We start from the raw sequence: 21,101 nt of genomic DNA on the forward strand, positions 1-21,101 counted from the left end.
TTTCCTTTTTCTTTGTTCACATGACCCATCTTGTGTTACTGGCTCTTGAAGGGAGCAGGAGGAATTTAGAATAAAACGCCCAGAAAGTTACTATTTTCCAGCAGGACTAGTAAATTTGTCTGATGTTTGGTTGTTAAAAAGCAAGTTTTCAAAATTAACATGCATAGTCATTAAGCTGTAAGAGGTTACAAGTGAGTAGTTTTATACATTTATAATCAATAGCTCCCTAAAATTATAATTTGCACACTAATGTTGCCAAATAAGGTTTGGATAGAAACACTGAGAGTCTTTACTCTTATCTTTGGATACAAAAAAAATCTCCTTCTTTGTCTTCCATTTGATCATGACTCTGAAGTAGCTGTAGTTTCTTCTCACAACTTCTGACAAACATCTCCTTTTGTTGGAGCACGTTTGTCATGCAGCATAATTCCTTGATTAATGAGAATGTGACTGGACATTTGCAAGAGACTTCTACCTGGCCAGCCTTATCAGTTTAAGTTTGCACATTAATGTATCGTATTCCTATCCTACTGAGACCAGGGAAATATCTTTAAATACATCATCTATAGATACTGGTCCCAATTCTTCTCTATTCAATACCGTTAACATTTATTGAAAGGTACCTCCATTAGTTGTTCATCCAGTTTGACTTGCTTTTTTCTTAGCCCTTCATTTTCCAAATTGATGGTTTCCAATTCACGCTCAAGTGAATTCATCTGACTGATCTGTAAAAAGAGAAGAAGATCTTCCCTTAGGAATGTTGTTTCGCTTGGAAAGAACTGTATATCTACCAGAAATACCCACAACACGTTCTGAGAGCTACGAGATGCTCTCCTGTAAGTATCTGAATAATCCTATTAAATGCCTGTCCTCTGCTTTCCACTCTTCTCTGCCCATTTCCTTCCCTCCTCTGAAGTTCGCTTCTCTTATTTTATTCTAATGATTTCCTTTCCACCCCCCTTCAGTTGTTCTGTACATAAAATAAGAATAAGGCATAAGAAGATTTAAAACTAACTGGACTTTTATAAACAAACTGTTTGTAAACTGGGTAATACAAATAATTAATTTATATTTTAACCATTCATATTCTATATAATGAAATACTTCAAGCATAGTTACGGTTAGGTAGGAAATGGTTAACACATTAGGAGAAATTTATGTATAGTTTACGTCATGTCAGTTGTTTTTGTTGTGTGTACATGTATGTACGTACGCACAAGATTTTGTAAAAAGTTAATAGGAAAAAAGAAATGGTTTATGGCTTATGGCTTATGGTTTTATCCACTTTGTTTAATAACATCTACATTAAACCATATATCTCAGTACTTCAAGAAAAACCACTAGTAAGGAGACAAAGAGTAAGTAAGCAAGTACTCAATGTTTGCAATGTTATAGCAATGTTGGTCCCAGGACTCTCTCAAGTATTCAATATCAGACTAATCCTAAACACATTTGACATAAATGGAAACCATCTCGAAGACTGATGTAGAAAGGCAGAACCCCGAAACTGCACATTGAAGAACTTGTGAAATAACAGAGGTTCTGAATCTCATGGGATACAAGAGCGGCGTATCCAAGGACTCTTCAAAAAAAAGGCCAAAGTTCCAGTTCTACACTTTACTCTGAGCAGGTTCAGGTTTCGCTTTCATTGTCAGGAACAGGACAGGTTGACCACTTAACAGCCTTGCAGTCTTGCTTTGGTAAATTGCAAACCTCCCAGAGCAATAAGAGCCAAACTTAATAGCTAATGCTCTTCATTTCTGATTTGGCTTTGTTTTACTTTCAACACACTGAATATTTTATACATGCATCCTTCTTGTGAGCAGGATGGGCGGGTGCTTGGGACACGCCAAAAGCCAAAAATAATGCTTCTGCTTCATAGGAAAATTTCCATTTTCAGGCTAGCTTTGCCCACCAAGGGGAAGGAAACAGAGAGTGCAAGCAATAGCCAGGTGAGCTTTGAGGGTCAATTTTTCTCAGATTTCTCTGTAGTCTACACAGAATAAATATTTACACAAGGCCCAGAGTGTAACCTGGTATTCTGAAATTTCAGTAGTGGAACAAGAAATGTGGCTTTCAACGTGAATTAAGGACCTGTGCCTGACAGTATTTCATGCATGCAGATGAGCAAGTGCTTAGAGCAGGGGTAGGCAACCTATGGCACAAGTGCCGAAGGCTGCACACAAGCTGATTTTTAGTGGCACTCGCACTGCCTGGGTCCTGGCCACCGGTCCAGGGGGCTCTGCATTTTAATTTAATTTTAAATGAAGCTTCTTACACATTTTTAAAACCTTATTTACTTTAAATACAACAATAGTTTAGTTATATATTATAGACTTATGGAAAGAAACCTTCTACAAACGTTAAAATGTATTGCTGGCACGCGAAAGCTTAAATGAGAGTGAATAAATGAAGACTCGGCACAGCACTTCTGAAAGGTTGCTGACCCCTGGCTTCGAGAGACCCATCCTGATCATGCTGGACAGGCTGCAGAACCTCACTCAGGACACAGACACCATAAATATGTAAAATGTTGCACACCTACACCATTCATGTCACCTATTTATCTATATACAGAAAACCCAAGAGTGCCTGCCCAAGTTCCATCAGATTTCACAAGAGCAGCACACAACTCACAAAGAAGATTTCGATGTAGCTGAGTAAAATTATAGTGTTTCATCTGATCAAATGCCATTGCAGCAAAACTAAGTGATGCTCTGAAGCCAGAAAAAGTGTTATTTGTTTTACAGTCTGAAACTAACCCTCCTGTGAGCAGAAGACAATTCCTTCTGAAGCTGTTCACACTCCCTCTTCAAGCTTAATTTCTCTTGCTCTATGGCTTTCACAATACCAGATTGGCTTTGATGTTTTTGGTGCTTCATGGAAAGGATCGCAGATTCCAACTGCCGGATCTAATGAGAGCACAGTTTGAACAAGGAACACAGAAAGGCATCAGAGCATTAAGAATCTGTTTTCTAGTCAAGATTCCACTGGCTAGCATATCCAAACTGACCCGATCATTGACATTTGATTTGCATTAGAACTGAATTAAAATGTAAGTTACCAACCTATTTCCTAGCCACAATATTTTCTACTTATTTTTATACATTTAGTAAAGTAACTGAACAGGGTCCGCCCTTCTCCCTACTACTGGGAGCCAAAAAACTTTTGTGAATTCTGGTAAAGCAGTGGTTCTCAACCAGGGATACATGTACCCCTGGGGTATGCAGTGGTCTTCCAGGGGATACATCAACTCATCTAGATAGTTGCCTTGTTTTACAACAGGCTACATAAAAAGCACTAGTGAAGTCAGTACAAACTAAAATTTCATACAGACAATCACTTTATACTGCTCTGTATACTATACACTGAAATGTAAGTACAATTTATATTCCAATTAATTTATTTTATATCATAATTATATGGTAACAATGAGAAAGTAAGCAATTGTTCAGTACTAGTGTGCTGTGACACTTTTGTATTTTTATGTCTGATTTTATAAGCAATGAGGTGTAACTGGGGGAATGCAGGACAAATCAGACTCCTGAAAGGGGTACAGTAGTCTGGAAAGATTGAGAGCCACTGCAGTAAAGGTCTTCTTTAAAAAGGAAGTTTAATGGTTTTCAATTAATTTACAAGCCAGCCTAGAGCAGTTTTCTATTAAGGTTATATTAAACACAATGAGTTCTCAACCATCAAGTCTCCCTAAAACAGGAGCACTGTTTTTAAAACAAAAAAGTTCATAAGCCTTGGTCTACTCTTAAAACTTATACCAAACAGCTATGATGGTAAGGGGTGTGAAAAACCACACATTCCCTACTGACCTAGCTATGCCAACAAATCCCCAGCATAGACACAGCTATGCTGACAGAGGAGTGCTTCCGCTAGCAGAGGTAACATTGTTTGAGGAGATGGTAGCAACCCTGTTATGCAATCCTACTGCGATATTTCTGTGAAAAACCAGTGAGCATCATTTTTTTTTGTATATTACAAGTTGCAAAATGGGCATCATCACAGGGGTTCTGCCTAGCATGCAGTCACTATCTATTAGAGTGTTCACTCTCTCAAGTTACCTTCTCCCTGGAATGAGTTAGATCTGTTTTAGTGTTCTGGACCTCTCTCTGGAGCCTCTCATTCTCTTGTCTCAGCAGCTGCTGCTCCTGTTTAATCAGCTGCTCGAGTTCATCCCAGTGCAGCTTCTTCTGCTGGTTCTGCAGCCCTGAGGAATGCACAGCCAGTTCTAGAACCCGATTCTTAAGACAGACAGAATTGCAGGGTTAGGCCTTAAACAAAGAAGCAGATATTTTCTGTCTTCAGAAAGATTTTGCATTTACCAGGAACTCTGTAAACTCTGATATTTACAAATGAATTTCTGTTTTCCTGCTTCCCCACATTCAGTTTCTTTCAAATAACCAAGGTGCTAATCACAGGGCAAAAAACCCCAAGAGGGTTTTCCTCTTAGCTGAAACCACAGATGACAAGTTGCCAGTTAAATGTCAGAATTAATAGGTTAATAGGAGTGTACTTAGCCCAACTATAAAAATCAAGCAAACTGCCCCACTTCCAAGCCTCATCAGGCAAGTAATAGCATGAAGTTTTATAGATATAATTTGGTCCTGGTTCTAAAAATTCAGAAAAAAAAAGTCTCATACCTCTTTTCCATGTGGACACAAAGTATTTCACAGTTATAATATAAACCATGCAAGCAAATCATGATAGTGATTACAAGATTGCTCCCTACACCCTTCCCCAAGTATTAGTGTTTCTTATCTATTAACAAAGTAAAGTGACAGGCTGTTATAATGAACTCTTTTCTGAAAGGACACAGTGTAACTGAAAATTGAGCCTATTTCCCAATTAGTTCCACTTGTTAGGACAACTGCAGTCTAGAAAGTCTGTAGTTATACCTAGTCAACAGTGGAAATAACTGTACAGATTTTTTGTTTTTTTTTGAAAGTTTACTCTGAGGCAGCATCAAAATATCCCTTTTAACGAGAAAGATCATTTAAACAGGAGGTTCTGATTGATCTTAACCTGCCTGAACACCCACATAACTAGATTTTAAGTCTATTTTAAGTGAAAGTTACCACAGATCTGAGTGTGGGTTACACTTATGGAGGACCAGCTAAAACTTATGATGAACAAATAACTTCACAAAAAGGATGATAACTAACTATGCTCTTTTGTCCTCTTGTATTACTTGAATACAAGGACTAGACTGATGAAGTAAAGAAAGAGTTGACTAAACCTTCTTCTACTCAGACTTCTGCGAAGAAACCTGACTGGAAGGTGCTGTTCTTTATAAGCCTTTATAATGGAAATCGAAGGCTGCAGGGTACCCAGATAAAAGCCTTCTGTGATCCCTATCTTATTACACTTCTATTGGGGTCTCTCTCTTGTATTTAAGAAACAAAGTGGGGAAGGGAACTAGATTTCCATTATTCCCAAGATGTCCACAATGAAATATGTAATTGCTACTTGCTCAAAACTCTACCATTATTTATGTTCTTAGCCAACAAAAATATGTAGGATGCTCTGACTGGCTTCCAAAAAAAAAAAAAAGCAGCAATTGCAATTCCTTTAATTGAAATTTGTGGGTAATCAATAAGCTGGGATATACAAACCTGTAAAGGTTATTTTGCGGTCATGCTAGTATGCTAAAGGTACTATTCAAGAATTACCTTATCATTGGCATTTTGCAGTTGCTTGTGTACTGACATCACTTCCTGTTTCAGAGCCTCCTTCTCCTGCTGGGTCACCCGGAGGTCTGATTTTAGCCGTGACATTTGAAGGTTGATATTTTGTAGAGCTTCATCTAGACTCTGGACCTGAAATGCACAAGAAAGGACAGCTTTAGCCTTGCTGCAATGAAGGAACAGAAATTCTTAGCGATTGCCTGCTGGTCAAAGCAAAATAAAACAAACAGTTCGACTACAGTGAATTTAGACTCAGTATATAAATTTGGTACAACAGTGATTTATCTGTGGAGGTGCCTATAATAGGAGTATAGCGAGGATCATCGAGGATCCTTAATGAATGGGGGGATGAATAGGATCTCTGCCTGACAAGGAAGAGGTGAAGAAGAAAAATCATAATTCTATCAGCTATTCCAGAAAGATGCCAGATGACTTGAGCTGCCATTTCAAGTTACCAGCCACATAACACACTGAATGTGACAGTCTTGCATCTGCCTTCCCCTCCTGTAATATTTTCCTGCTCAAGGAGGAAGTGTGAAGGATTTCATCGAGGTTACTCCTGGCAATCCAGGGCAACTATGGTACCACAACTGCTGTCAGCCAAGTGAGCTGCCTCTTCTCCTTTCCTCCCCCGGCAGGCCAGCTGGGAGAAGAGATGCAGCAGCAGGAGAGGAAAATGTTGTGGTGTTTGTACTGGCTAGTGCAGAATCTCTCTTTACAGGTATACCAGGGAACTGGGAAGCAGGCGGAAGCAAAGGGGAATCTAACAATAGAAGTGAAACCACAGCTACCCCTTCCCGCCCCCCCCAGGGAGAAATTTACCCATCACATGTTACACGTTCACTCGCCCCTGTGATAAATTCACTAAAGGAGCTCCTCAAAATGTCCCAGGTATTAATTGCATATCACCTATGTACAAAGGACGAGAGGACTATTTGGTATGAACTCCTGCCTGGTCCAAGGGGCTAACAAAAATGTCTATGCTTCAGAAGGATCAAAACAAAACGTATTACTGTACCTTTTCCTGGGAGACTGTGAGCTGCACTTTCAGTGTCTGACTTTGTTGTTCCCAGGACTTTTGCTCCTGCTTCAAGCTGGCAATAACATTCTCTAAGAAGTTCACTTTAGCTACCTGAAATGAGAGCAAGGAAGAATATATAGAATGACAATGTACCACTATCAGAGGGGTAGCCGTGTTAGTCTGGATCTGTAAAAGCAGCAAAGAGTCTTGTGGCACCTTATAGACTAACAGACGTTTGGGAGCATGAGCTTCCGTGGGTGAATACACACTTCGTCGGATGCCACTAGTCTGTAAGCAAAGTATTGTTGGGATTTCTCTCTCCAGCTCATGTTGACTTTGATGAGAGTTGAGCTGCATGGGGTTTCAGATAAAGAATATATCCAATTTGCATGCTAGTTACACTGCTTGAGTTCTAAGCCACCAGTTTAGAAAAGAAAGGCGCGGGTTACAGCGAAAATACAATCGTGTTGCCGGCTGCCTTTTTGACAGGTGGTTTTATTACATGTACTAGAGTCCATGGTACAATCAAGGTTGGGTGTACTCCAGGCTGAACTGGACCTAAGCTCTGCATCAAAATCCCCGGGTTTCTGGTATGGAAAAAAAAAATGTTGAAATTAAACTGAAATAGGACACTCAGTCCAGAATGTAAGAGTCTTCACTCAGATTTGCACCAAAATAACAAAGTGTGAATTGTAACTGAATTAGTTATTTCCTTGCCAGCTTGTGTATCAAAAAGCTCAAACTAAATCACAAGAAGCTTGATTTAACCCAAAACGAGAGCATCCACATAGCTTTTTACACTGATTTAATGAAAAAGATTTTAAATCAACCCTTAAATTAAACCAGTGCAAAATTTGCACGTAGACGAACCCCAAGGTCTAGAAACCCACATTTTTTTAAATGAAAGCTTAGATTCTGGAGCACAAATTTGCTACAATTTGATTCTGCAGCAAATTCCAAACAGTGCAGAGCATATGAAGGCCCAGACAGAAATACTGAAATAGTACCAGACACACATTTGTCTGGCATAACTGTAAGAGGAAAAAGAAATTAGCTAAGTTATTTCACAGAGTAATGTACTGTATAGAAATTAGGGCTGGATACAGCAAGTGGTTTGGGATATGGGTAAGCGTTTGCAGTTCTTATTACCTTATCAACACATCTGTTTAGTTCCTCGCTGAGGGCTTCTTTTTCTTTAAGCAGCTTTTCATTTTTAGTTATTACACTAGAAATTTCATTCTGGAAGTCAGAGAGATCAGGACATCTGGGCAGCTGTGGGAGACAGAAATCCCTCAGATCTTGTCATCTTATCAAGTAGCATTTCTGCTGCTGTTTATGACTTTATTCACAAACATTTTAGACAGCTATTTCTATAGGGATCAGGGCCTCTTCATGCTTGGCATAGTACAAATATATTTAAAAATACAGTCCCTGCCTCGGTTTAAGGGAAAGCTACAGTCAATTTCAACAAACTGTTTTTCCACATCTTTCTGAAAACTGCTCCACCTGTATGCTAAAAGCAAGACATCACAACAGCAAACAGAGTGAAAGTATAGTAATTGAGAGGGGACAGCATTTTTAGTCGGGTTGTTTAAAACTCTGTTTTGCTTTTGTTAATGCTCATGTAACTTTGACTAATGCTTAGGACAGGGGTTGGCAACCTTTCAGAAGTGGTGTGCCGAATCTTCATTTATTCACTCTCATTTAAGGTTTTGCATGCCAGTAATACATTTTAACATTTTTAGAAGGTCTTTCTCTATAAGTCTATTGTATATAACTAAATTATTGTCGTACGTAAAGTAAATAAGGTTTTTAAAATGTTTAAGATGCTTCATTTAAATTAAAATGCAGAGCCCCCTGGACTGGTGGCCAGGACCCGGGCAGCGTGAGTGCCACTGAAAATCAGCTTGCGTGCCGCCTTCGGCACACATGCCTTAGGTTGCCTACCCCTGGCTTAGGATAAAGAAAGCCTTTGTTAAAGATTCAACACCCTCCAACCTGCAACTAATGGGTTGGAGCTGAAACATTCTGGAGAGTTGCCAGAGGTTCTCCAGCAAAACCATGGCTGAGCAGGGGCTTATGGCTTCTGATATTTCTAAAAAGTGAAAAACCCAAGCACAACGGCCTTTACAAAACCACGAACACAAGCTAAAATGCTCCGTGCGGCAGAGTAAGACTCCAGTACCGCTGCGGGACACGACACCGCTAAAAACAGCAGTGTAGACAGTGCCTGGGTGTGTAAAGAGCCACTCGGTCTTAAAGAAGATGTGTTTTGTAGTCATGCAAGAGAATGAAATTGAGTTCATGGAGTCCAGATCAAAAGGGTTAATAATCCGACCCTGATGGCAACTTTAGTTCCAGTGATTTGAGATCACAATATGTTAAGCATGATTCCATTGGCTCTAATGTGACTTGGGTTGTTCATTTAAATGAAATCATACCAACACTTCCAGTAAAATTTACATCTACTGAAGCCTTCTAGGGATAAGGCATCAATTGGTGCGGCAATCAGAAGTCTCCTGTAGAGGGCATCCTGGAACTGACTAATCCTCAACTGGGAGACCATGTGGATATGACCAGCTGCTACAGAATCACAACTGGATAAAATGCCATATTCTGTAATAGTACTTTCTACCCATTCATTGCCAAGACAGGGCTCCCAAAGCCCATTGCTTTGGAACATCTGTTGGTGTTAGACTACGGGGAACAACAGTCTTTACTGCCTTCAGAGCAAATTTATGAACAGCCGTGTGCACATTGGGACATCGTTGCAAGGATACTTGCATTTCTCTTTTGTCATTGCCTTCCTGTACAAACAAGCTAATTACCTCAAACACAGTCAGGAGAGCAGAATATAAATGCTAAGAGCAACCATCCTGCCAGCTGTATAAATGCACCATCTGCAGAGTCTGGACTAGAACAGGGACTGTCTTTACCTGTTTGGTCTTCTCTAGTTCCTGTTTGAGGAGGTGGTTTTCCTGCTCCAGTAAACGAGTTTGAACCTTGATTTTAGACAGCTCGGTCTCCAAAGAAGACACCAGAGTTGATGACTGGGGAAAGTTAAAAAAAAATGAAACGTTAACTGAACTGGAACTCCGCCTTCATGGAAAAATTCAAGATCACACAAAAGACCAATCCAGGAGACAGTCTGTGCAATGGCACAGGGCAAACTCTAGGCCAGGGATCGGCAAACTACGGCCCGGGGGCCACATCCGACCCTTGAGACATTTTAATCCAGCCCTCGAGCTCCCGCCGGGGAGTGGGGTCAGGGGTTTTCCCCGTTCCACGCATGCCATGGCTCCACATGGCTCCCCGAAGCAGCAGCATGTCCCCCCTCTGGCTCCTATGTGTAGGGGCAGCCGGGGGCTCCGCACGTCGTCCCCACCCCAAGCGCGGCCCCTGCAGCTCCCATTGGCCAGGAACCAATGTGGACATGGCAGTGTGCAGAGCTGTCCTGCCACGCCTCCATGTAGGAGCTGGAGGGGGAACATGCCGCTGCTTCTGGGAGCTGCTTGAGATAAGTGCTGCCCGGAACCTGCACCTCTGACCCCCTCCCACGCCCCAACCCCCTGCCCCTGATCCTCCTCCCACCCTCCAAACCCCTTGGTCCCAGCCTGAAGCACCCTCCTGCACCCCAACCCCTCATCCTCAGCCCCACCCAGAGCCCGCACCCCCAGCTGGAGCCCTCACCCCCTCCCACATCCCAACCCCCAATTTCGTGAGCATTCATGGCTTGCCATACAATTTCCATACCCAGATGTGGCCCTTGGGCCAAAAATTTTGCCCACACCTGCTCTAGGCCATAGTGGCTCTAGCAAAATACCTATGTTAGAACTGTGTGAAAACAAGAGCGCCACGGTCTCTTAGCATTCCCTAGGATTCGTTCTTCCCAATCCCCCTTTTAAACACTGCCAAAGAGCAGACCCTCTGGCTCAGTTTCCCGCCCTGTCTCCACTTCTACAAACACCCATGTTTGCAGATGGGATTTAAAGAACAGTTTGGAAAGACTATGCACTGTTAAGAGATAGAGAGCATGGCTGCTAGTGTCATGGGGGTGCAATAGTGTTCATTCCTGAAATTCAGCAGTGTCACACCGTTAGCCATGAAATGGTACAGACACTCCTCGACTTACGCAAGGGTTCCGTTCCGGAACGCCTTGCCTAACTTGAATTTTGCGTAAGTCGGAAACATATCTCCGACCATTGGGGGGAGGGATAGCTCAGTGGTTTGAGCATTGGTCTGCTAAACCCAGGGTTGTGAGTTCAATCCTTGAGGAGGCCACTTAGGGGATCAAAAAAAAATTGTCTGCTAGTGAAGGCAGGGGGCTGGACTCGATGACCTTTCAAGGTCCCTTCCAGTTCTAGGAGATTGGTATATCTCCAATTATTACCTTATTACCATTACACAAAAAAAACAACCCCAAAACCCTCTTATTTCTAGCTTACAGAACTTCTTCTGTCAGCTCGGATTTGCGTATGTTGGGTTTACGTAACTCGGGGCGCGTCTGTATTACACTGTACCTTTACTTGACAGTTTTCCAGTTCCTCTTTCAGCTTCGATCTCTCCCTTTCCCATTCTTCCAGTGTACACTTCCCCACTTCCTTTTCTTTTTGCCTGAGGATTCTTGCCAGTCGTTGATTAAGATCTTGCACGTCTGCTTGGTTTTTTGAATTCTTTTGACTAAGTTCTGCATTTTCAAAGTCAAGCTGCTGGTTCCTGGCTTTCAAATCTGATACCTGATTAAAACAGGAAGTATCAGAAATGACTAAATAAATCTCTCCTGCACTGAATAATAGGTTTAGGAATTAGATACACAGTACAGTATTTCTTTCATACAAAGGGAATGGTTCCTATCCAGATTCTAATTTGTAATATGATGGCATGACCTACTTATACTGCTGTGCTTTCCCAAGAGCAGTATTCTACCTAAGCCAATCAGAACTCCAGTAACATACACGTTTATTTGCTCTCATTGTAATCTGTCTTGTTCAATCAATCATTCTATGAAGAAATTTTAAGCCAAGCCAAACAGCGCCACGTTCTAATGCAGTTCACTTTCATGATAGTTTGCTGTGACTGACAAATCTCTACTCATCAATCCCTCTTTTGCCATGAGGACATATGTTTTGAGGGGTGTAGGAGTCTCATCCACAAGATAAATGCAAGCAGCATTTTCTAGGCAACATTAAAAAAGGGCACCAACTTAAAAAAATAAAGAAATAAAAACCTGTTGAGTTTGTTTTTAAACCTACTACTCTTAACCTGTGATGACTGTACAGAACTCTACTTAAAAATTTTAGAGCCTGTAATTAATGCAAGTAAATCTAATGCGTCTCTGGGGGTGAAATATCCAGCACTGGAAGCATTTCTATGCCCAACTGATCTGGGAAGAGAGGCCAGCCCTGGAAATACAACTAAGATTTCCCACTGGGTGCTGCAGAGCAGTACCCACCAGGGAGACAAAGACAGACATTTGTTAAAATTGAAGACTTGTCTACTCCTGCTGCGCTGCAGAAGCACTTAGTGAAGAGGTTACCTATGCCGACGGGCGAGCTTCTCCATCTCCCTGAGAGGGAGTAGTTAGGTGAATGGGAGAAGCCCTCCCATCAACAGAGTGCTGTCTACACAGAGAGTTAGGGGGGTAGAACATGGCACTCAGGGACACCCCTATGCAAAGGAGTTACACTGATAGAAGAATGTATTTTCATTAGGAAGTCTTTCCAGGTTGAATAATGCAATAAACACCTTCAAAAGTCTGAAAACTACTCCAAGTACCTAGGTAATGAAAGTGTGCAATTACCTCTAACGCAATATGTCAAGGAAACCTTTAATCAATACTGACCAGTGAAGGAGAACCTACAGTCAATTTAGAATATCTTTGAATTTTGTAATGTATGCAAGGTGCATCTCCTCTTGCCTTCATGACATTTAAACTATGGGGCAGAAATTACCTTACGCATCGAATGTCTCTTTACAGAAGAGATTTAGAAGGAAGCCTTAGTCTACATACCTGTTTTCTCAAGTTGTCAGCCATCTTCTGCACAGCCACCTTCTCCTTTCTTATAGCCTCTATTTTTTGCCTAAATAATGGACATTGAACAAAAGTATGGTTAACAGTTGTTTTTTTCAGATATGCCATGTGCTAGAACTGTTTCAAAATGCACCATCTTTCCATCCGAAATGGTCATGGCTGAAAAATTCCTGGTTAGTAGTAGAAAGGCACTCAACAGCTGCCTGTTCTGTTCGTTCCCTCTGAAGCACCTGGCACTGGGCCACTGTTGGAAGACAGGATACTGGGATAGATGGACCTTTGGTATGGCAATTCTTATGTTCTTAAGACAGGGAACTGCTGTTTTCCCATAGGCACATTCAGTGCTTGCCTTCCCTCTCTTTCCTCAGGGACTGATGCACGTGGTCCAAGAAATACTTCCCCTTCTTTTCTGGAGGGCTCTGGCAATCCAAGGACCACATGTTTGACAGTCCTTCAGGAGAGAGATGGAAATCAAGGCATGCAAATGCTCCTTTCCCCTCCCCACACTTTCATGGTAAAGGTCTTTGGGCACATCAGAAGCAACAAGGCTACTGCAAGCAGGTAGTCATGGCTGCTAAGCAATGTGAACAGCTGCACAGTGCTTGGCCTGTGGACCACGTCGGCAGACAGCTCCTCCACCTGCCTTCTCAAGTGCACACAGGACCGCTGTTTCTGCCGCTAAGCAAGGGGACGGACAGCATTAGTACATACGCTCAGTAGATCATTTAGTAGGTGATGTGCTTCTCTGGCGACATACAGAGCAAGCAGAGGCTGGTATGAGCTCATATGCTGCCAAAACTCTACAGCGAATAAGTGCTGTCACTGGAAAGAATCGCTGTCATTTTAAAGGCATACAACATTTCTAACAAGCTAGAGAACCTTGAGACGGACTTTCTACATCCCATAACAGCAATAAGGATGCCGTTTTTCTTGTTTGCATTGCAGTTAAAACCAGGAAGCACATGCAACATATGCCACTTCGTATTCTTACCACATTTCGTCTCGAGATCCATTTAGCTCCCTTAGTTTCAGGTTAGAAACACGACCTTCCTCATTTAACAGAGTTATTTCATTCTTCAGAATAACATTTTCTTCTCTGAGCTTCTCAGCCTCACATCTACAGTACAGAGACAAGACAGTTGAAACACACCAATGTTCTTGTACCTCTTCCAGCTCCACTGGTAGAAAACACTCATTACAAAAGGCAAATTACTTCTGACAACTAAAACAGCAGAACTTCCCGTTGATAAATATCATACAGATGAATTTACATGGCTTTTATGTAATGCTTACTAAGAGCACCTCCCAGAGCATTGCATAAGTGCTGTTTTAATTTCATGTACAAATTGAATAATAAAAAAAAAGTCTATTACAATGAAATGTGATTGCAAATTTAAATTACGCCTCCGCAATCCAGTAAAAATCTCAGTGTATAATTTTACAGAACTTTTTGTTTGCAACGTGCTTTGAAGACAATGTAATAGTTCAGACAGTTTGAAAGCAATTGTTTTGCCGCACTTTGCATATTGTAATGTATTAGACCATCTGTTTCAGGAACAGCAGTTCAATACAATGGGAATACCAGCATGAGAAGTAGCAGAATTTGACCTGTCTTTTCTTTTGTGCTTTTATATCAGGATCTAGACATGCTGCAACACTTGAAAGGGTCATTCCAGGCTTCCCGTAAGAATTTAATACAAAGTTAACAGCCATTTGTAACCACTTTGTGTAATCTCAAGAGAATTAATTCTTTAACTGCTAAATTTCAACAAAAATGAAGGTAATTTATTATGAGCTACATGTGTTCTTAGTTATGCTGGTATTTACCATATCACATACTTAATGGATTCTGAAGGATTTAAGTACTCCTATTTTGAGAAAATTACTAAGATTGTTTAGTATTAACTTTAACATTTTAGAAAATTGCAGCTCTGCTAGCACCCTGAGTTACAGGCCAAGAACTAAGGCAAGAGAAGTGGAGAGATTATTAGTATGAAAGTTGAAAGCACTCCAAAGAAGTTACAGTAATGTTCTTTCACATTAAAATGTTTGTTTCATTGAGACTTATCAACTAAAATACACTCTGCAAGAATAAATACATACAATCAAACTGAACAATTGACAAAATTACTCTTGCTTTACCATCGCTGCTTTTAGAAGCACAGAAGATTAAATTAACCTACAAACTTTCATAATCCACATTAAAGTAGTTTTCTTACTAGTCATTAGAATCCAAGGCATTATCTTCTAGTCTCGGTTAATCTACTTGTTAATGTGAGGCAAGCATAAGGAAGTCAGTAGCAGTGACATGCCAGTCAACGAATGCTAGCAGGTTAGTTTTCTAAGCACAGCAAGCAGCAAAGTTAGATTTTTGGGGGGAGCACAAATATGTCCCAATTTTTTTAAAGTGTACATTACCTCAGGAGTTCAACTTTTTGCTGCAGCTCACTACATGTGCTTTGCAAATCATGTATTGTTGAATTCAACTCTTTTTCTTCTTGAGAATGCATGTCTTTTTGCTTAACCAGAGAAGTAACTTTCTCTCTCAACTTCCTGCTCAGCTCTTGTAACTCTCGTTTCTCCATTGCCAGGTCTTTTATCGTGGTCTCACATTGGCCATGTTTGTCTTGCAGGACTTTAAACGTTAAAGTATGTTCTTCCAGTTTTCCAAGTCTGCGCTGCAGTCTTAAGTTCTCACTGTGCATCTCTATCTTTTCCTGTGCAGATTGGTCACAGGAATATTCCAGTTCCTTAACTTTTTCCAGGAGCTGTGTTTTTTCTTGCCTGAGTTTGACACTTTCTTGATTACTTTCTTCTAACCTGTGCTGCAGGCTTGTAAGTCTTGGTACATCCTCTTCAAGTTTTTTATTTTGTTCAAACAACTTTATCATTTCAGATTTCAGGCCCTTGTTTTCTAGCTGGATTTCTTCCTGTAATGATAGAAGTGTAGCTTGTGCCCTTGATCTTTCTTCTAGCTCTTCAATCTTTTTCCAAAGCTGAGGTACTAGATTGTTCAGCTCTCCAGTCTCTTTAGTTGCTCCACAGACCTGCTCAAGTTGAAGAGAAGCTTCAGTTATTTCCTCAGCCTTCTTTAGTTCAGTCTGTAGCCTAGAAACTTTATGGTCGGTAGCATGATCAGATGTTATTTTTGCCACCTTGCTATCTTCCTGAAAACATCCCTTCTCTCTCTCAACATCTTCATAGAACATCTTCAACTTGGGAACCGCCTCAAAGATTTTCTCAAGCTCTGTCTGTTTCATTTCCAGCACAGACACTTTGGAAGCCTGATCTTGCTTCTTGTCATTAGCTTCATTATATTCTGCTTCCAATATCATTATATTTTCCAGAAGCTGACCAATCTGTATTTTCAGGGCATGGTTCTCTACCTTAGTGTCTTCATACATCTTCTCTAGACTGGAATAAGCCTCAACCATTTCTTCAAGCTCCTTAGTTTTAGCCTCCAACAATGAAAGAACAAGCAAGTATGCTCCGTGATCTGTCTCTTTACAACCATCTTGCAGATTTTTGAGATTACCACCCTCAATTTGCTCTATCCTGTCTTGCACCTGAGATTCTTCCATCTCAGAATTTGATTGGTCAAAACTGGAAAGTTTCCATGGCTCTTGCTCCAGTCTCTGTAACTTGACAACCTCAGAAGCCATTTTCACATTTTCCTTCAGAGCCTGCTCATGCACCTCTCCATCCTCTTCCAATTGTTGCATACCAGACAGTGCTGAAACCTTGCTCTTCACTTCTGCATATTCATTTGCCAAGGCATTGTAATCGTTCTGCAGTTTGGAAAAATCAAATGTTTCCTGCTGCAATTTCTTTATTTTTTCTTGAAGCTTTACGATTTCCAAACTCATCTGTGCCTTCTCTTTTTCTGCTCTTTCATGGGTCTCTTTGTTTAAACCCTCTAAAGCAAGAAGTTTGGAATTCAGTTTGTATTTCTCTTGTTCATATGCAGTCTCAAGCACTTCAAGCCTTTGGCTAACCAGCTTCCTTTTTTCCTCTACCACAGACATTTGTTCTTCTCTGTCTTTTAGCTCTTTTTCATGATCATTTTGCTGCTGCAATATTTTATTATGCAACTCCTCCTCTTGTTTTTCAGCAGCATTTCTCAGGTCCTGCAGCTCTTTCTGGAGCTGTTCCTTTTCACACATTAACTTGTTCACATGCTCCTTGAAATTCTTCTCTAGGAGTTCTTTCTCCTGTGTTAGGACAAAAGAAATGGCCTTTTTGCGCTCCAGCATTTCCTTCAGTTGCTCTTGGGCTTCAGCGCATTCCTGGATGATTTCATCCTTTTCAAATTCCCACTGAGATTTCTCCTCACATTGTTGTTCGGTGAGTTCTTGCAGTTCTCGTTGGTAGCGTTCTTCAAGATTTCGTAGTGCTTCTTCATACTTGTTCACAATTGTTTGTCTGTTGACAGAAAACTGAGTTTCTGTTTGAGATGTTCTTCTGTTATACTCAGTTTCCATTTTTTTCCTAAATATGGTCAACATAACACATTACTAAAACCTCTCCCATTTCTGGAAAATATGTCTGTTTTCAAACTATTTAACGAAACAACTGAAATTTACACATTTAATCACTTTTCAGGCCAATATATTCAATAGTTGGATTTTTCTTTTGAGACCCAGAGTTACATTTAAGAGAGACAACCTGCTGGGATTAAAAAAAAAATCTACTCGCCTGGCAAGGAACATAACTCATGCAGTATTCTCAGAGGCAGTCTTACCAAAAATAGGCACCAGCTGATTCACGTGAGTGGAACCCTCTCAATAATGCTTCACAGGAGAGCAAGGGGTCTCTTTGAACTGGTCAACTTTCAGGTTCTGGGCCAGAGATTTAGCTCTTGGGTTTGAGAACCCAAACAGTAATTTAAAAAACTCATTCAATAAAGACACAGAATGTAAAGGGCATGGACACTGAATGGGATTTACCAATTAACTTTAGGTCCTATTAACTAGTTTGATTTTATATTTGTATTTATCTGCAGTCGAACTGAAACCAGTAATATTAAGCATCCAGTGTAAAAAACAGAACAAAAGGCTTTTGGGTACCAACAGATTCACATATAACAATAAAAACAGTTCTTCTAATATAGTTTATACTATTAGAACTTTAAAGAAGAGTCAAAACAGATTAAAGATCAGGAATAACATCTGAACTAGTGCAGTCTCAGCGAACCTGCCTAGCAGATAGCCCAAGCAGTGCTGTCTCACCTTTCTTCTTGGAGTTTCTGTTGGTGTTTTTCCAGCAATTTGTGTTGTAGCTCTTCCATCTCAACAGCATGCTTTTCTGTCAGGCTTTTCAGCTGCTCATGGAAACCACGTTCTACCTCCCCCTTTTCTTCTTGCAGGGTCTGCACCAGAGCTCTCATCTTTTCTTCCATCCAAATACCGCTCTGAACCAGCTCCTCCCGCTCTCGGTTAAAGCTCTCTTGTACCTGCTCCAGCCTAACCCGGAGCTTCTCCTCATGTCCTAGCTTCAGCAGTTCTTGGAGATTAGCCTTTTCCTTATCAAAGCTCATCTGTAAGTCGTTTCTCTCCTCATTACGTTTACACTCAATCCTTTCTCGTTCCTCTTTGAGCATCACTGTCTCTCCCTGGAGTGCTTCAATTTGGGTTTTAAGGGCACTTATTTGCTTTTCCATGGTTTGCCTCTCTTCATTATATTTCTTTGCCACATTTTCTTGCTCCTTTTCACAATGGGCCTTAGTCTCAACTAGTTTTTCATAATGGCTCATCTGTGTTAAAAGAAAAATGCAGTGGTTTATTTTCTAGCTTACAGAGGAGCAATATTCTCATTTGCACATTAGTATCTTAAACGGCCTTTCCCCACAGAAGCAGAATAGGAATGCTAGAGCAGTCAGCTTGATTTCTTAAACGTGGCAAGGATAATATTTACACATATACAAATATCAGAGGGGTAGCCGTGTTAGTCTGGATCTGTAAAAGCAGCAAAGAATCCTGTGGCACCTTATAGACTAACAGACGTTTTGCAACATGAGCTTTCGTGGGTGAATACCCACTTCTTCAGATGCAAGGGAGAAGAAGAAGAAGAAGAAGAAGAAGCGAAGATGCATCTGAAGAAGTGGGTATTCACCCACGAAAGCTCATGCTGCAAAGCGTCTGTTAGTCTATAAGGTGCCACAGGATTCTTTGCTGCTTTTACATATACAAATGAAATTCGTGTTACATGTTTTTGGGAAACCAACAAAAGAAAGCGTAGACAATGTGCAGGGTCTCAACTGATTTTCATGAGTCAGGAAGGGAAGGTCTAGACCAGAGTTTGTGGTCCTGTTTTAACTTTAGTCAGCCACACTTTCAAAATCCTTCAGTTAAGCTTTTCATTGTTGAGTCACCAAGAAAGTAAATATATTAAACCATGCAAAAGAAAAGAGATCTGCTCTTCAAGGAAAAACTGATTTCCAGAAGCAGCAACTGTCATCTCTCTTCCCTCCATGCTTCCTATCCCCAATTGTGGGGGTCATCAGTTTTCTTAAATTACAGACTCACCGTGTCTGAGGCCTGGTCTACACTCTGAGGGAAGGGAATCGATCTAAGATACGCAACTTCAGCTACGTAAATAATGTAGCTGAAGTCAATGTACTTAGATCTTCTTACCACGGTGTCTTCGCTGCGGTAAGTCGATGGCTGACGCTCTCCCGTTGACTCCGCCCGCGCCTTTCACCATGGTGGAGTACTGGAGTTGATGGGAGAGTGCTCAGCGGTCAATTTATCGCATGTATGCTAGATGTGATAAATCGACCCCCACTGGATCGATCGCTGCCCATTGATCCAGCAGGTAATGTAGACAGGCGCTGAGACTCCCTTTTACAGAGTTGTACTGTAGTCATGAATGGATGCAAACTAGGATTATTTTCAGCTGGGAAGGTGGGATAAGGAGATAGTCTGAAAATCCCCACACTACTACAGCCTGGGCCACAGTTTGACATTGCCAGGCTGCTTAAACTTCACTTATCAACTTTCCATCCAACAGCTTTTCAAATTAACAATTGTTCCAATTGCTCCAACTACTCAGGTGACGAATTTGGGGGCACCACTCGAGTTTCCTGTGCTCTACAGACCAAGAGTCCAAGTGTACAGCAGGAAGGCGTTACTCTTTTCTACTTGCTGGTAGGTGGCTGTGACACTACAGCCTCATGAGGTGTCCTGCCCTCCCAACCACAGGGGGTGAGCGCTGCACTTGTGCTGAACAGAGGAGAGAGAGAAGAGGCCAACCACTGGGGGTTGCAGGTCAAATGGCAGCAAGAAAAGGAACAGCCAAGGCCACGCCCCTTCCAAGGGAACCATGAAGGGGATGAGGGAATTTCCGAGGCTTTATTTGTGAATGAAGATAGCTTACTGTGTCTTTGAGCTCCTGTTTCAGATGCTGTAGCTCCTTGTGGTGTTGGTCCTTCATTCGTTCAATGACCATTTCTGCTTCTATGCTCATATTTAGTGGATTGCAATCTTCAGAACCAAGCCCTAAAAAAAAAAGCATGTGTTTTCTTGAAGCCCCAAGTGACGAGCAAAGCACCTCACCACCTGCTCTCCTGGATTTACTGAGACTCATGGATGTCAGTTACTACAGCAGGATTCTGTAACAGCCCAGCTCAGGCTTAAACCATCCCGAGGCACCTGGGGCAAAGCAATGCCAAGCTTTCATTTTAGTCTTAATGCTTAACACAGTGACTGACTGCTCTCCAGCGGCAACACTTCCCCTGAGGTTAAATATCAGAATGGGGGCCCCACTCCTGGGCTCTCACTGAACTGCCCACAGTGCAGGTTTGGGTGGAAGGGGAGGACGGAGGTGTTGTAAACCCTGCATTAAGCTCACCTCTACACTCTCCCTATCCTGGAGTCATTAGGCACACGCGTCATCACCCAGTGGCAATCTGAATAGCCCTCAGACATCTTTGACTTCTGCCAGCTGAAGCCATAGCCAAGAATCATTGCTGCATACAAGCACTGGAGCCATTCCCTCTCCACCAGTACAGCTGAAATCTCTATGCCAGCTCCATGTCACCAGAGGTTCCACCTTACAATGGAGCAATTCTCCCTGGACCAGATAGGTCAGCTCTGGGACCTGGCTCGGCTGGCAGCTTGGCATGGAGCAGCTGCACCACACTAAGAATATGTCTTCACTACCGGCCGGATCAGCAGGCAGTGATCAATCCAGCGGGGATCGATTTATCGCGTCTAGTCTAGATGTGATAAAATCGATCCCGAGTGCTTTCCTGTCAACTCCTGTACTCCAGCACTGCAAGAGGCGCAGGCAGAGTCGACTCACTGCGGTGAAGACACTATGGTAAGTCAATCTAAGTACATAGACTTCAGCTACA

At 41.6% G+C, this 21,101-nt stretch overlaps 1 protein-coding gene and 1 long non-coding RNA gene across 6 annotated transcripts in view; one reads left to right on the forward strand and one right to left on the reverse strand.

Moving 5' to 3' along the window:
* Positions 1 to 21,101, reverse strand: part of NIN (ninein) — a 112,294-nt gene that overhangs the window by 21,470 nt on the left and 69,723 nt on the right. For 3 of the 4 annotated variants that reach the window (XM_039534982.1, XM_039534984.1, XM_039534983.1), the window contains 13 exons: positions 20,123 to 20,244; positions 17,977 to 18,500; positions 15,167 to 17,236; positions 13,740 to 13,865; positions 12,728 to 12,797; positions 11,238 to 11,453; positions 9,654 to 9,767; positions 7,867 to 7,989; positions 6,715 to 6,828; positions 5,682 to 5,828; positions 4,074 to 4,253; positions 2,763 to 2,912; positions 624 to 725 (listed from right to left, as the gene is read on the reverse strand). In XM_039534982.1, the coding sequence (XP_039390916.1) occupies positions 624 to 725; positions 2,763 to 2,912; positions 4,074 to 4,253; positions 5,682 to 5,828; positions 6,715 to 6,828; positions 7,867 to 7,989; positions 9,654 to 9,767; positions 11,238 to 11,453; positions 12,728 to 12,797; positions 13,740 to 13,865; positions 15,167 to 17,236; positions 17,977 to 18,500; positions 20,123 to 20,244 (4,058 nt within the window). The remainder of the gene's footprint in view (positions 1 to 623; positions 726 to 2,762; positions 2,913 to 4,073; positions 4,254 to 5,681; positions 5,829 to 6,714; positions 6,829 to 7,866; positions 7,990 to 9,653; positions 9,768 to 11,237; positions 11,454 to 12,727; positions 12,798 to 13,739; positions 13,866 to 15,166; positions 17,237 to 17,976; positions 18,501 to 20,122; positions 20,245 to 21,101) is intronic. The other variant, XM_039534985.1, reaches the window with a different exon arrangement.
* On the forward strand, positions 669 to 21,011 carry LOC120403640. Of its 2 annotated transcripts, none has more exons than XR_005597634.1 (3): positions 669 to 836; positions 14,386 to 14,528; positions 19,799 to 21,011. It is a non-coding gene; the product is annotated as an uncharacterized LOC120403640 (long non-coding RNA). The 2 variants fall into 2 exon arrangements; XR_005597635.1 differs by having other exon boundaries at positions 14,386 to 14,431.

Source organism: Mauremys reevesii, linkage group 4, assembly GCF_016161935.1.
Source record: "Mauremys reevesii isolate NIE-2019 linkage group 4, ASM1616193v1, whole genome shotgun sequence".
Lineage (NCBI taxonomy): Eukaryota > Metazoa > Chordata > Testudines > Geoemydidae > Mauremys > Mauremys reevesii.